General features: G+C 36.5%; 2 protein-coding genes across 3 annotated transcripts; one reads left to right on the top strand and one right to left on the bottom strand.

Annotated features, from left to right (window-relative positions):
- The first annotated feature begins 34 nt into the window (after window positions 1-34).
- si:ch211-105f12.2 (RIMS-binding protein 2-like) lies at window positions 35-6,903 on the top strand. Of its 2 annotated transcripts, none has more exons than XM_051397748.1 (7): window positions 35-122; window positions 3,781-3,860; window positions 4,427-4,766; window positions 5,151-5,307; window positions 5,660-5,781; window positions 5,921-5,992; window positions 6,091-6,903. In XM_051397748.1, exons 3-7 carry the CDS (start codon window positions 4,545-4,547, stop codon window positions 6,154-6,156), a joined length of 639 nt encoding a protein of 212 aa, XP_051253708.1. In that variant the 5' UTR covers window positions 35-122; window positions 3,781-3,860; window positions 4,427-4,544; the 3' UTR covers window positions 6,157-6,903. The 2 variants fall into 2 exon arrangements, with proteins under 2 accessions (XP_051253708.1, XP_051253706.1); XM_051397746.1 differs by lacking the exon at window positions 35-122 and adding an exon at window positions 142-255.
- A 4,114-nt stretch (window positions 6,904-11,017) lies between these two features.
- ca4b (carbonic anhydrase IV b) lies at window positions 11,018-14,283 on the bottom strand. The gene is made up of 8 exons (XM_051399162.1): window positions 14,192-14,283; window positions 13,974-14,018; window positions 13,720-13,884; window positions 13,247-13,392; window positions 13,073-13,165; window positions 12,379-12,445; window positions 11,965-12,128; window positions 11,018-11,743 (listed from the first exon to the last, which is right to left on the bottom strand). The coding sequence occupies exons 1-8, from the start codon at window positions 14,277-14,279 to the stop codon at window positions 11,558-11,560; spliced, it is 954 nt and encodes a 317-aa protein (XP_051255122.1). The 5' UTR covers window positions 14,280-14,283; the 3' UTR covers window positions 11,018-11,557.
- Window positions 14,284-14,865: the final 582 nt, after the last annotated feature.

Below are 14,865 nucleotides of genomic sequence, written 5' to 3'. Positions count from 1 at the left end.
TGCTGTCTGTCTGTTTCTCCGTGCAGACGGGACACCCTCTCCTCTCTTCCCTCCCTTCCTCACCCCTCCTCCTCCTCCTCCTTCTCACACACTCTCCCTGGGCTGCGTCATCAGTCAGAAAGGTGGGTGTCTGTGCCAATGATGTAACACTCCATACATGGGAACCAGAGGGTATAGGGGATGGATGGATGGATGGATGGATGGGAGCAGCTGGGCGAAAGGCCTTGTGGGTAATGGAGTCTCCTGGAGCCAGAGGTGTGTACAAACTGATTGATGATGGGGGGTGTAGGTGTGACACAGCATCTTACTGTGGGGGCTAAAGTATGATGGTTCAACCTGCATTTGGCTGCATTTTTTGGCCCATGTCGAGGAGCGAGTCCGATACAGAGGTGGCACAAATTCATTGTTCCACATGAAGCCCACATTGTCCAAATCGGGACCAAAAATTCAATTTTATCCAGAACTGAACACAATTTTCAGTGAAAGCAGGAGCTTTGGAAGAAGTGTTTGAATCCTTAACTTGAGTAAAAGTAGAAATACCACAGTGTAAAAATACATCATATAAAGAATAAGTCATGCATTCATAGTATTGAATAATATAATATCATAATTATTCTAATTGCCTGCCACTGGGTCAGATTTGGTCGAATTCCTGTTGAAATCAATGAAATGAGGGGGCAGAAACACTGCCGCTTTTGTCCACAGGGGTCGCCAGAATCAACACAAAATGAAAGTTGCTTGTTGCTGCTTTGAAGGACCAGTGTGTAGTTGCAGATTGCAAGTAACCGAATACCACTCACATCTGTGTTCGACAACCTGGAAATGAAAAGGGGCTGTGAAGCAGGAGACACTACAGAGGCTGCAAAAGGCACTATCTACAGCCAGCGTATGGTTTGTCCATTCTGGGCTAGTGTAGAAAACATAGTGGTTCAACATGGCGGGCTCCATGGAAGGCAACCCACGCCGTCTGTAGATTAAAAAATAAAAAATAAAAATAAAAAATATTTAATGCTGTCAAATAAATGTAGTGGAGTAAAATGTACAATATATATTTACTTTGTTTTGTACAATAAAGTAAAAAGTAGCAATGAAACAAACAAAAAAATGAAATACTCAAGGAAAGTCAAATTTTTAAGTACAATACTTTGTATGCACTGAACGGATGCACTTTGTTACTTTCCACCACTTGTTTTCCCATGGCTAAAAAAGTGCAAAGGTATTTTCAAAACTACTGAGTGATTGGTTGATCGATTGATTGATTGGTTGATTTAAGGATGAGTTGACAGAGAAATACTAATCCATTCTATCCAAGTAAAGCACAAGACCAATGTGCATAACCTACAATGAAACGCTGGCCAGAACAACAACACTGAACCGACATCATATCAAATTACCATCATGATAATTGTAAAATCAATGACACAACAAGACTTGACAGTGAATCAGCACTTTTTATAATGTTACAATGTTTTTACTGTACAGCATTCATGACGTTTCATGTCTAAATTTAACATTAAAACAAAATCTCCTTCTGGCTTCTCAGTTTGACAATAAATTGATCTTTTTAAATGTTTCCCTGCTTTTCCCAGAGTCATATTTTAAAGGTAAAATAAGGTTTGGTCTGAGGGCGGGACTGAATTTAAGGAAGATGATCATTTATTATTATGAGCATAATGGCACACAGATTCCTGGACAGACTCCCACATTTTGACCTTATATCTTCTGTATTTTTTAGCCATGACATAATCATATTTGCAGGGCAGCTCGCAGGGCGTCCCTGAAATGTAATCTGAGATCACACCATTTCCTGTCCTCAAGGCCAAATGCTTGTGAGTGATGCAAAGAGCAAACTCTGCTGGTGAGTTTTGGATTTGTGCAGCTATTTTATTAACATACTGAGAGCAGAAGATGCTTATTAAAGCCTACAGTTTTTTATCACAGCCCCTTTTTCATCTACCACCACACACCTAGAATCACTTGTTACAGTGAGTGTACATTCTTTTATCAAATGAGCAATATGAGATACTTAGACTAGATGAAGAGACAACTGCCCGCAGCTCCCTCTTCTGGCCAAAACTGGAACTGAAAGTAGTGGTGTTGTGAAAAAACTTCTGAAACCACAGGACTATCTTTTGAAACCTGCACGAATGAAACTGTTCTCAGGTTATAAAGACGTACTGACCCACAGCAGTGAAAGAAGTATTCTGATCCTTTACTCGGGGTATCAATACCACATTGTGAAAATGTTCCACTACAAGTAAAAGTCCTGCATTAAAAACTTTACTTGAGTAAAAGTTTTAAAGTATTATCTGCAAAAGTAAATGCAGAAAAAAGTGTTATTGATGTTTTTGATTTAATATCACTGTTATAATATGTGTATGTTAAATGCTGTGTAAATTTGAGCTAATTTAAACGACTTTATATACTGTTGGGTAGTTTAATCAGCAATGCATCATATCCTATAAGATCATCTAATGTTTGTAACGTCACTGTGAGAACCGCAAGTAACAAGGTTTTTAAATAGTCACCAAATTTGGAGTTATGTGGTTTTTACTGGAAAGGAAGAGTATGAAAAACTGTAATCTGAAAAGTAACTAGTAACTAAATCTGTCAGACAAATGTAGTGCAGTAAAAAGTACAAGCTGCCCTTGAGATTTAGTGGAGAAGAAGTATAAAGTTGCATACAATTGAAATACTAACTAAAGTACAAGTATTCTTTAGAATTTATACTTAAAGGTTCAGTGTTTAACATTTAGAAGGATCTATTGAGATAATGTAATATACTATCCATAGGTATGTTTTAATTTGTGTAAAATCCCCTGAATATAAGAATCATTATGTTTTTGTTACCTTAGAATGAGTCACTTTTATCTACAGACGTCACGGCTACCATGGAGTCCGCTATGTTGAACTGCCATGTTTCTACAGTAGCCCAGAATGGACAGATCAAACACTGGCTGCAGATAGGGCCCTTTGTATTTTTCCACACGTCACAGCCCTTTAAGTACAGTACTTGAGAAGAACTTTGTTATATTCCACCAGTGCTGACCCAGAGCAACCATTAATTGGCAGGAAAACAATTCAATACAATTCAACTTAATTTATTCCTGTAAGGACAATTATGACAAGTATGCGGCAGCTCGCAACCCACGTCAATACAAACACAGTCGAAAGGAGAAGAAAGAACCACAATCAAAGGCTACAAGATTAAAAAACATAGAGTTTTTAATCGGTACTAAATAAACAAAGACATATCTAAAGAAAATTGATCTAAAAGATACACAAAGTAATGAGGTCATACAAAAACATGAGCAAATGAGACAGATGAATGAACCAAAACCTAATTAACAGCTAAAGGCAAGTAAAAGAAAATGTTCAGTGGTTCATTTCATCAACATCTCACATTTTATAAAACATCCATGTTGCCAAAGATGAGACTATATGTGGAGATTTGTTAGTGTGGCGCTCTCTAATGTTTATGGGTTCAAATGTGAAAGGTAAAAATAATAATAATAATAATAATAATAAAATAAGAATTAATAAAATAGCTAATAGCTAAATTTTTCTGAGAGTCGATAGAAAAAAAGCACAATTCTGTCAGATGTGTCCCCAGTTTGCACCTTTCTGTGTTTTTTCACCTACATCTCTTAATCCTCTCTCTCTCTCTCTCTCTCTCTCTCTCTCTCTCTCTCTCTCTCTCTCTCTCTCTCTCTCTCTCACACACACACACACACACACACACACACACACACAATTGTTGACGCTTCCCTTCTTCTGCAGGAGGAGATTATCACCTGCTGACCTGGCCTGAGGTCAAGAGAGGAAGTGTTGACTTTCAGTGAAGTGTAAACTGGGTCAAGGTAGGAGGAGGAGGAGTCTAGAAAAATACCCTTTGTCACATAACCACAGCTCGACATTTCAAAGAATGCGAATATTGTACTAAAATGTCTTCATGGAATTTGAGTTTTATTTGTTTTTTTTTTTCATGTGTTGTGTGGTTTCACAGTCAAAATTAGCTTTTTGACAACAGGAAAGATCATAGACCAGATCCTATGCAAAAAACCCACAAACTTTAATTACGTTTCAACTTAAGTGTTTTCTAAGACAATCAATTAATCTAATAGTGATTTAAGAGAAAATTAAAGGGTTCAAAACCTTTTTCTTTACCTATATATTCCAGTACTGGGAATTATCCTGACTATTTTTCAATCCACACTTGGAAAACCTGTATTTGAGGGCAGAGATACATTTATTATACTCTCTATTAATACAATCTTAAAAGAAATTCATGTTGTTATCTTCCCCAGATAACATATTAGTGGTTTCTTTTGCAACGTTTTGAAAAAACCATTACTTTGCATTGCACAGTCTTACAGTGCAACCGACAGTGCTGAACTAATGAATCTCTCTCTCTCTTGCTTCAAAGAGGATTACTGGTCCTTCTGCTTAGCTTAGTTACCTCAAATTAGGATAAGGGTAAGGAGAGGTCTGCTGTCTACAGCGGCCATCTGTCTGTGGACAGTCGAGCGCTCACGCTGCTGTAAATGGAGACGAGTCTGGAGTTGGATGTTTTGATATACCCAGATGAAGTGAGGATTCCTACTCCGGAGGAGCTTGCAGAATGGGAACTGGAGACTGCGAGCCAGGTGTCCATACCCACCGTCCGACTCTTTGTGGCCCTTTACCCATACAACCCTGCTGCAATGTCTCCCAACTATGAGACGGCTGCAGAGGAGCTGCCTTTTGTACCAGGCCAGATAATCAAGGTAAAAACAAATGTGACGTCTTTTACTTTTGCAACTCGATGTTAAAGTCGTGCAGGTAAATGGTGTACAGTGTTTCATGGTTCTCTTTAAGTGTGCTGGCATGTATAACTCATATGTTTGAGTTTTATTTTCTCACTTCATTACTTTTGAAAAGCTTCTTTGAAAGAACATGATGGTGTTTCCTGTTTGTGCTAGATTCAGGGCAGCTGAGGGTGCACAAAGATATGAGCTTTTTTTTCTTTATTTCCTGTCACCATTTCCAACTGATTGATGTGATTTGCCACCTTTTTACTGTCTTCTGCTGCAACAGGAAAATATTTACATGCATTTCTCTTTCAAATCCTAAAAAACAGTAATAAAACCAACTGTATCTACATTTATCAGGTGTGTGGAGACAAAGACTCCGATGGTTTCTATCACGGTGAGTCCGGTGGTCTCTCCGGTTATGTGCCAAGTAACATGGTGGCTGAAATCCCAGTGGATGATGAGTACCTGAAGCATCTACTCATGCAGCAGGGATTCCTTCCTGTGGACCACGCAGGTATCGGGCCTGTTTCTGTAGGACACTGTGCTGTAGCTGTAGGGGTGAGAGGCGGTTTGCACTGAGCTGCTCTCTGGATGAATGTTTATAACTGTAGGAAGTTGCTAAAGTTAATAAAAAAGATGCTACAACATATAATAAGTAGAAGTAACACACAAATCACAAGTGTATATTTGAATACATTCTAAATGATAAATTATTTCTTTCAGTGCACTTTTTCAAAGTTAGTTTGTTAATGTTTTATGGTAAAATGCTCTATCTGACCCCTGTGCACACTGGTTCTCTATTTTTATTATTTTACCATTAAAGTTAAGTGATTTCAAATAGAGTGTTTGTGTGTTTTGGCCCACAGGTATGTCTTTCACGCCAGATCTGAGCGACATAGGCAGTATCCCTGATGATGTAGTTGTTCGACGAATGGTGGCCTTATTTGACTATGATCCATGGGAAAGTTCACCCAACATGGACAGTGAAGTAAGCACTATAATGACACATGAACCACATTATGTATTTAACCACGTTTTACACTCTTATCTCTTGTTCAAAATACAAAAAGGTGGCTTGTGGTGATGTTTCAAAACATTAAAGTTTTTCCTCTTTTTGTCTCTCAAAGGTCGAACTTGGCTTTCGTTCAGGAGACATCATATATGTGTTAGGTGACATGGATCAAGATGGGTTTTACTATGTGAGTGTCATTGCAATGATTGTCACTTAATTTTTGCATTGAATTTTGCACACAAGTTTAACCGTCATCTCTTTTTTGTATATGTCTATCTTTTTTAGGGGGATCTGCACGGACGGCGAGGTTTGGTTCCATCAAACTACCTTCAGCCGTTGCCCTGGGATTAGAAGAAAACACCACGCTAGGATGTTTGCTACAGATGCCAAGTCTCAGACACAGTGAGAAATAAGCAGTTTTTATTTGAAAAAATAGTTAAATTGACATTTTATGTGTCAAAAAATATATTTTTTATTTATTATTATTATATTTTTTTTATTATAGTATGGCACTGCACCTGCTTTAGATTGCAAGCCAATGAGGGTTTGTGCAGATAAGCAACTAATTAAGCCAGTATTACCAGTGTAAATCAGGATAAAAATAGTCCTTATTATATTGTCAGATAATTCATTTATTGAACATTTTTGACAAAAATGACAAATCATACATGTTTAAAAACTCAAAAACCACATTAAAAAAATGAACTCACTTTCACGGTGCTTCTACTTTATGCACTTTCACAAAAATGAATTTACAAAATGAAATTTCATATATGTGTATTATAATATGAACAAACTGTAATTATTTCAAATATATCGGATGGCAATGGATACATTATTTTAGCCTTAATAATACACATTTAGTCTCAGTTTTTTGCAGACCACAGTGTATTAATATAGAATGTTCATATTTGCCTTATATCCTGTTTATGTATTTTCTATATTTGGCTCATAGTTTTTGAGTTTTGCAGCAGTTTTTATGTAAAAAAAAAATCTCAACAGAAACTTTGTATAAAAGAAAAGACTGTAATCATGTTATCAATGTAATAACTATAAAGCAGAAACTGAAAATAAATAAATAATCTTGAATTTGTACAATGCTTACCTGCTTTCTTTTAACCAGATATCTCAACTACTTGTTTGTACTGTCTACAATTTTATTATAGTAGTAGAAAAATCATTTTCTATTCTGATAAAACATTTACATTACAATATCAATTTATCAATTTGTAATAAATTAATACAATTAAATGACAAAAGCAACATAGAAATTCAACTGGTTTTAAAATCCTTCTCACAGAGTCCGTTGGTTTCTTCTTTACATTTCTCTGCAGCCAACAGTATACTCATCCATAAAGTAGGAAACACTACACTGTGTAATGAAGTTTAGTAGTGCTTTCTACTTTATGGGTGACAACACTGTACATCAGTAGTTTCTGGTCGCTCCGCCGCAAACACTGAAGACATGACGGGTTGAGTAAAAGCAAGTTTTCACAGATAAAATGTGACACAAGAACGTTCTCTAACATCATTTTATAACTGGGAAACATGAAAACAGTTTGTTAGCAGTTGCATCCACAATATTTGACAGTAATGTTGCTTAAAATAATGCTGACATTGTACATGTACATTTAATGACACATAAAACTGTAACAACTGTATATTTTAGTGCATTTATATTGGACATGTAAATCAAATACAAGCAGCGACCAAAAGTAACTTGCTGTCAGGGTCTTACCAGTTTGGACTCCGAAGAAGAAAGAAAACCCAGAAGTGAACGTGATCTTTATATTAACCCCCGTATGAGCCACGTGGTTCACACAGGAAAAGCTCTAACAGTCACACACACACACACACACCCACACATACACACATACACACACACACACACACACACACACGCATGGAAGTGTATGCAGATGTGTACATTCATGCATGCACACACACACACAGTGGTGGGAAATAGTATTTGAAACATCTACTCAAGTTTGTGAACATTACCCTTTAATTTGAGTCATTTCATTGTAAAATATATTACATGTTTTTATGTTTTTTGAGAAATAATGATTAATGCTTAATTGAAAAATAATAATAATAATAATAATAATAATAATAATTAAAATTGTATGTATGAATCTGTAGATGCTCCAGGTGGATACTTCATATACTTTCGGGTAATGATTCTAACAATACTTTATATTTCAGTGTATTATATATATATATATTTGATGTACAATATTACTCTGTAAAGGAGCCCTTCAGATAAATGTACTACTGTGGAAAAAAGTTTCACAATCTAGAAATTCGAGAAAAGTAACAGTCTCTTAGAATTTAACTTTTTTAGGAAGTGTACTTAGTTACTTTACACACACACACACACACACACACACACACACACACACACACACACACACACACATATACATGCAAATTCAAGCTGTTGCCAAGCATGAGCTCATCCCTTTTAAGGACATACAGTTAAGAGACAACACATTGCTTTTAAAAAAGAAGTCAAAAGACATGTAAGCAGATAGATATTGATCCCAGTAATAATTTAAGTGGATATGTACCAATTATCTTTGGACAAAATACTCCTTAACAATGCAGCATTGAGGCTTTTACTTTGAAACAGCAACATAATGATAAAAGATCAAAGGAAATCGAAAATTATTAGCAGATATATAGATTAAGTGAGCTCATTTTAGAGACGTTGAAGCGGTTTAACGTTTTCAAAGGGAATATGGTGCCCCTTAGCACTCTCCTCACATATTTTATATTTTACTGGCATGCAAGTCCAAAATCTACTGTATGTATTACAGGAAGCGATTGATATCTGTTTTATATTTCTGAGAACTCATTCACGCCTGCATGTTTCTGACAAGGTGTGGGTGGGGGATGGTGGTGCAAGGCTCTTCCCTATCCTAGCAGCAAGTGTGCAATATGCTTGCAACAACAGAAACTTCGCAAATAGAATAGAGACGGGCCTGTGTCCTCCGTTGTCACGACAACCTAAACCTCAGAGTCACACCAAGTGAAATAAGAGGAAGTGGGGGATGGGCGGTGCACACAAACCGAGAAAAGATGTCCTTGTGAGAAAAAAAGAAAGAAGAAAAGACAAGCAGACAGTAATGTAGCAGATTGCTACAAAAGGTTGTGAATGCAAGAATTGACAAGAGCTTAATTTGCTGCAGGGAATCCGAAACTAACAGTATTAACACATGCACGCACACACAAATAACGGTTGCATTTTGGGGGGATAATGAGTTCACGTGTGTCTTGTTCAAGAACACAAGGAGTGACCCTCTGCAGCAGGCCAGCATGACTGTGCATCCTGCAGATTATCTCAGCACTGTTGCGCTACAGGATGTGCTTGCATCAGACATCTATTCCTGTGCAACATGGGATTATATCCAAAGTGATCTCCTCCAGTACTTAAGGTGATATAGATAGCGTCAAGGTGCCAAAAACAAGCGCAGCATCTAATGACACAGTAGGTATTATCCTCCTAGGGGAACTGCTTAGGACTGATTAAATTATGTTTTACCTATGATGACTGATCTCAGACAGAGATCTTCTGTTGTGTAATGGCAGCTGTGAATGTAGATATTATATCTAAGTGATTGCCACTGAGTATTGCAATTGTTTATTCAATCAGAAAATGCCCTTAAGACTGTTAAATTGAATCATGTTTGAACAGTTACAACCTTTGGCGGCAACTGGAAAGAAATATATGTGCACACACATACGCACATACCACAAAAAGCCACAATTCCTGTTTCTGGCCAGTCAAAAGTCGAACTTTCTCATTACATCATGGCTGTGGGTTCGATAGCGAGTCACCAAACGGGAGATAAAACTTCTGCAGGGCTCCTAAAGATAGAAATAAAAAGTTACACGATGTGCATGCACTTTTTTTTAAAGACTATATGCAGTGATGTACTCACATCTTTTAAGGTACCAAAATACTTTGTCCAACATTAAAGATTTCACTAAAAAACTGCTGATGTATTAACAGCAAAAAGTACTTGTTGGGCAGAATGGTCTCTTTCAGAAAGTTACTGTATATAATTATATACAACATATAATTTGAATATTACGGATGCTTTAACATGTAAGTAGTATGTAAATGTTGCAGCTTTATTTTATCTATAGCACATATCATATTTTAGAAACTGATCATGTGTTTTGTTTGTTACTGTGACTGTAGCTGTCACATAAATGTAGCAAAACGTACAATATTGCCCTCAGATGTGGAGTATACGTATACAATGGAACTATTCAAGTAAAGTAAAAGTACCTCAAAATTGTACTTAAGTACAATACTAGAGTAAATGTACTTAGTTACTTTCCACCACTGACCACCAACTGCAAGCCCGAATTGAATGCAAGCAGAATCAGGACTTCAGATTTGTTCGGTGCTGCCACATAGTGGATCTTGGTGGAAGTGACTCTTGCAGCTCTAGCCTGGACTAGAGAAGATTTTCAAAATAAAACTGAGAGTTTTACAGATACATATAATTCAATTTTACTTTATTTGGATCCCCATTTGCTTTCACAAAGTGATTGCTAGTCCAGCATGCATGTAAGTATATGTGAATTAGCTGACAATGTGAAATTAAATTAAGTTTTTAGAAACTTCATTTCATTTGTTTGCCCAATTAATTTTTTTCCTCAAATGCTGATAACTTAACACCTAACACCTCAATTTTTTTATTTATGTTGAATAATATAAGTTCCCAAAGTTATATAAATTTCAGTAATACCAGTGCAAAGTATATGCAACTGGAAATAAAATAGCAGTATATACGACTTTAGGTCATAGTATTTCTGTAACAAACACCTAAAAAGGCAAAGAAAACCCCGAACATGTTTTAACCAGCAGGAATCAGGTGTATACTTTTATTTACATTACATGTAATACATTATTTGCATGATGTACAAATAGGTGAGAGGAAACAGTGTACAGTGCACTTTGCCCTATGATTAGCTGGCACGAGCTGAACTAGAACAAAAGAGAGTTCAAATGTCTGCAAGAGAGGAAGGAAACACTTCATTATCAAAAGTGAAATAACTGTGATAACATATCACAAGAGACAGTTTAACTATATCAATTAGTAGTCCCCTAGTCTGTGAACTGTTCTCGGTCACCATTCATTTTACAATCAAAAGTTAAATTTTACAATCAAGAAATTAAAAACAACTGATTGATCAGTCATCGTTAAAACGGTTTTTATTTCAGAAATCAAAAAAATACATCAGTTATGAGATGTTGAGATGATAAATATACAACAATAGGAGGATCTATTGGCAGAAATAGAACATAATAGGTATGTTTTCATTATAATCACCTGAAAAGCAGAATCGTGTTTTTGTTACCTTAGAACGAGTCTTTTATCTCTACAGAGGAAGTGGAGCCCTTCATGTTGGACAAACCAAACACTGGCTCTAGATAGGGCCACACAGCCACTGTAGTTTTGTCCTACACACTTGGAATGAGAGGGTGGGGCGAGGGGGTTGCCTATCCTACACAAATCCTACACACTGGTCCTTTAAATATACAATTCATATTTGATACAAAACAAAGAGAGAAAATCCTTATGACTTGTGTTTTGAAGGATGAGGTTGTCCTTGTAAAATCACACACAGTGCATACAGTAGATTCACACTTACATAATTTACATTTAGATATACATTACAGTTACATCTTGTGTATTTGACAATCATCACAGTCGTGTAAAATTAGACAGAGTTTTTATTCTGTAGTGTACACGGAGAGTGCACTGGATACCAGCACTGATATGATGAGTAGCACAGAGCTAACCACAGCAACATGGCTCCCGGAGTAATACACCTGCCGTCCATTCAAGGTCTGCACTGGTCTGTAGGTATTAACCATGTCCTTTCCATTCAGAAACTGAAGCTGGGAGAATGCAGCAAGCTGGAAAAAGGGGGGGAAAAGCACTCAATAATGATAATGAAACCATGTGGATGTGGTGAGTTTGTCTCATATTTAATGTAAAATCTGAATCCACTCTCTAAAGTACTATGTGTTGGAATAAAAGAACCACGTCCAGTACCACAGCCACTTATGTGCAGCGCTTCAGTAAACGTAAACTTTCCTCCTCTAGGTAGATGATGCAATTTTGTAAGGATAATTACCTGTTTCCTGCCGAGAGGGATGGTGTTTTCAAACAGGCTCCAGACGACAGCTTCTGCACAGTTAGGTGTAGTGAGGGAGCCATCATAGCGAAAGTACTTGGCCAAATTCTTCTGAGGAGGAATGAACATTTCCAGGGATACACCTCTCAGGGTTGTACTGTTGGCTGGTTTTACAAAGGATTAACAAGTAAGCATAAAATGATTAAACAATAAAGTGGTTCAAGGTGACAACACTGTTAACTCATTTATTGTTGGTTTGTAAAAAAAAAGGTTTTAGGACAGTGTGTTATCTCAATTGCACTTTAGTCTAGCACTGGAACAATCAGCAGCAGATTTAAGACACTATATTCAATGTGGCTGGAAGATAATGAAGCACAATTATCTTATTTTTCCATGACAGCAGATAAGACGTACTGGGTTGTGTGATATATTTCAGAGCATTTATCAGGGGGTCAAACTTCTTATTTGCAGACTCGGACACCTGAAATTAAAGAATAAAATGTTCAAGTTAATCACGTTTTTGTAAAAGTTGGGACAATGTACAATAAATATTGAGGTACAAAGAGCTGCATCTTTCAGGGCTTATCATCACATTTTTATATTGTTTATTGAAGGATCTACAATGCTTTCCTAAAATGTTTGCACCTTTCATGCACACTAACCTTGTTGTAGGTTTATTTCTTTGTTACTTTTGATAATAAAGGAACAAGAATGTCTTTTCCTAAACATTAATTCAGTTTTTCTTAATCGTGCGATCTTTAAAACTGCCCTTTGTAGAGTTATTTATCAACTGATGACTGCAAATTCTTATGAATGCTTTGTTTTACAAACTTTCTTTTGTCTAATTATTTTTTGGTGTACCTCAAGGCGTGATTCTTGGGCCATTTAATTTAATGACAAGCCCATAAAATGTAAAAGAGGTCTGGTGCCAGTTGAATAAAAGCAAACCGAAAAGTCACTATTTTGTTGTGTACTTTGGGATCAAATGACATATTCTTGTGCGCGTACCTTTAAATTCCCAATAATGGATTTTTAATTTTGGACACCTTACTTACACCAAACTTCAATTTTTTGCAAGATAAACAAATAAAATGACAAATAAAATCACCTGAAAGAAAAATCCAAGAACAGCCACACCTGTGCGGTCTCTTACAGCCTGGGATAAAGAGTTGTATTCGTCTTTTATGTGGACAATATGCATCTGTAAACGGCATAAAAGAATTCAGTATTTCATTTATTTTGATATAGTTGCCTACACAAAATATATCCCCATGATTCATACCTCCATTGGAAATTGTTCTCCGTCAATCATGTGTTCAGATCCCGGACCTCCATCTTTACCCCAGTGCAGGTGAAGTTGAAGTGCCCTGTATGGTGCAGCCAGATTTCCTCCGTTGATCCTTATACTTTGGGGCAAATCCAATTGAACTAGAAAAAGTCATCATTTCAAAGTTTAGGCTTAAAAAAAGAAGAAGTAAGAAATTAAGAAGTCCAAGAAAGATTTTTTATATCTTTTAAATCTATCTTCTTCAGGCTCACATATCTACGGTTTTCTTTTTTTTCTTCTTTTTTTTTGCTATTATTATTCATTCTGCCACGTCTAATACATTATCTCATTGGTTTACAACAGAGGTAATTACCTTACAACTGTTTTACAGCCAGGTTACTTAAGACAAGGTAATTCCGTCACACAGAGGCACACTGACTTTTCTTTTTAACCAAAGGAAATAAAACTGCAATTATCGCCCAACATACCATTGTGACCAGTGTTTATGAGGCGACCATGAAAAGTGTCTTGATAGCCAATGAACTGAAGAGGAGTGAGTCGTCCATCTGGTAGCACTCTCTTTGTAACAACGTTCACCGGAGACTGAGATCTGCCGCGGCAGTGCTGTGAAACTCTTCCCCATGCGTCTGGCCCTGTGGATGAAAAGAAAAATATCTCCACTTTTACATATTTTCTTCTCTTATTCAAATTGTCAATATCAGTGGCTTATATTGAGGTTTACCTGGGCAGGCGTTACTGCATGTAAATTCAGACTGGTAGCACCAATCTGCAAGAACAGATTTCATATAAGTCGAAACAGCAGGAACAAATACAAGCCCCAAACAATTATTAGTTCAGTTTCATTTGATACCATGAATGCAGCATATTCACAAATAAAACATGCAGAACATTATAGAAATCTTATTCATTTTTACATTTGTATTTTTTTAGAGAACGAACCTGCCCCTGAGACAATCTTTATGGAAGATGCAAAGAAAAATAAAACTGGTGCAAGCAGCATTGTAAATGTATCTGTCCAAGTCTGCATGCATTGAAGGTTTTGGAAGATGATGTCAGAAACAGAGTTCAACCAGACTGTTATAAGACAGGTAGGCCCACCTATCAAACCCGCCCACACTGACCGCTTTGGTTTTATGACTCCTGATCCCAGTGACTATGACAAACAGAAGATATCTGAAGACTGACACTTCACAGGTTAATGAATTGACCCTTATTCACAGGGTTTGGCCTGAAAACAATACATTTCAATGATGTAGTTTAGATTATGCTGCTATGAGGCAGAGTTATCAGTAAATGACTAACTTATCTATGATTACTACAACTGTTGGAAATTTGTAATTGACTCTGCTTTCATGAGTAATATTTGTAGGCAATGTTTATTTCTAGTATTGCTATGTCATATTACTGATATTATTATTTATACTCTCCTACCATTAGCACTTACACAACTGCATCCTGCTCAAATTAATAATTGAAGTTCATCTTTTTGGCTAACAATTATGACCATGTAAAGACAATATAGTCAGTAAGTGTTATACAGGTACAGTTAATAGTTTCAACATTAAGTTTATTTGGTTTGAAACATCATGTATGATTACAAGCAAGCTGAGTTG

Source organism: Dicentrarchus labrax, unplaced genomic scaffold, assembly GCF_905237075.1.
Source record: "Dicentrarchus labrax unplaced genomic scaffold, dlabrax2021, whole genome shotgun sequence".
Taxonomy (NCBI): Eukaryota; Metazoa; Chordata; class Actinopteri; family Moronidae; genus Dicentrarchus; species Dicentrarchus labrax.
The sequence above is the reverse complement of the archived record's forward strand: the minus strand, read 5'-3'. Positions and strand labels throughout refer to the sequence as shown.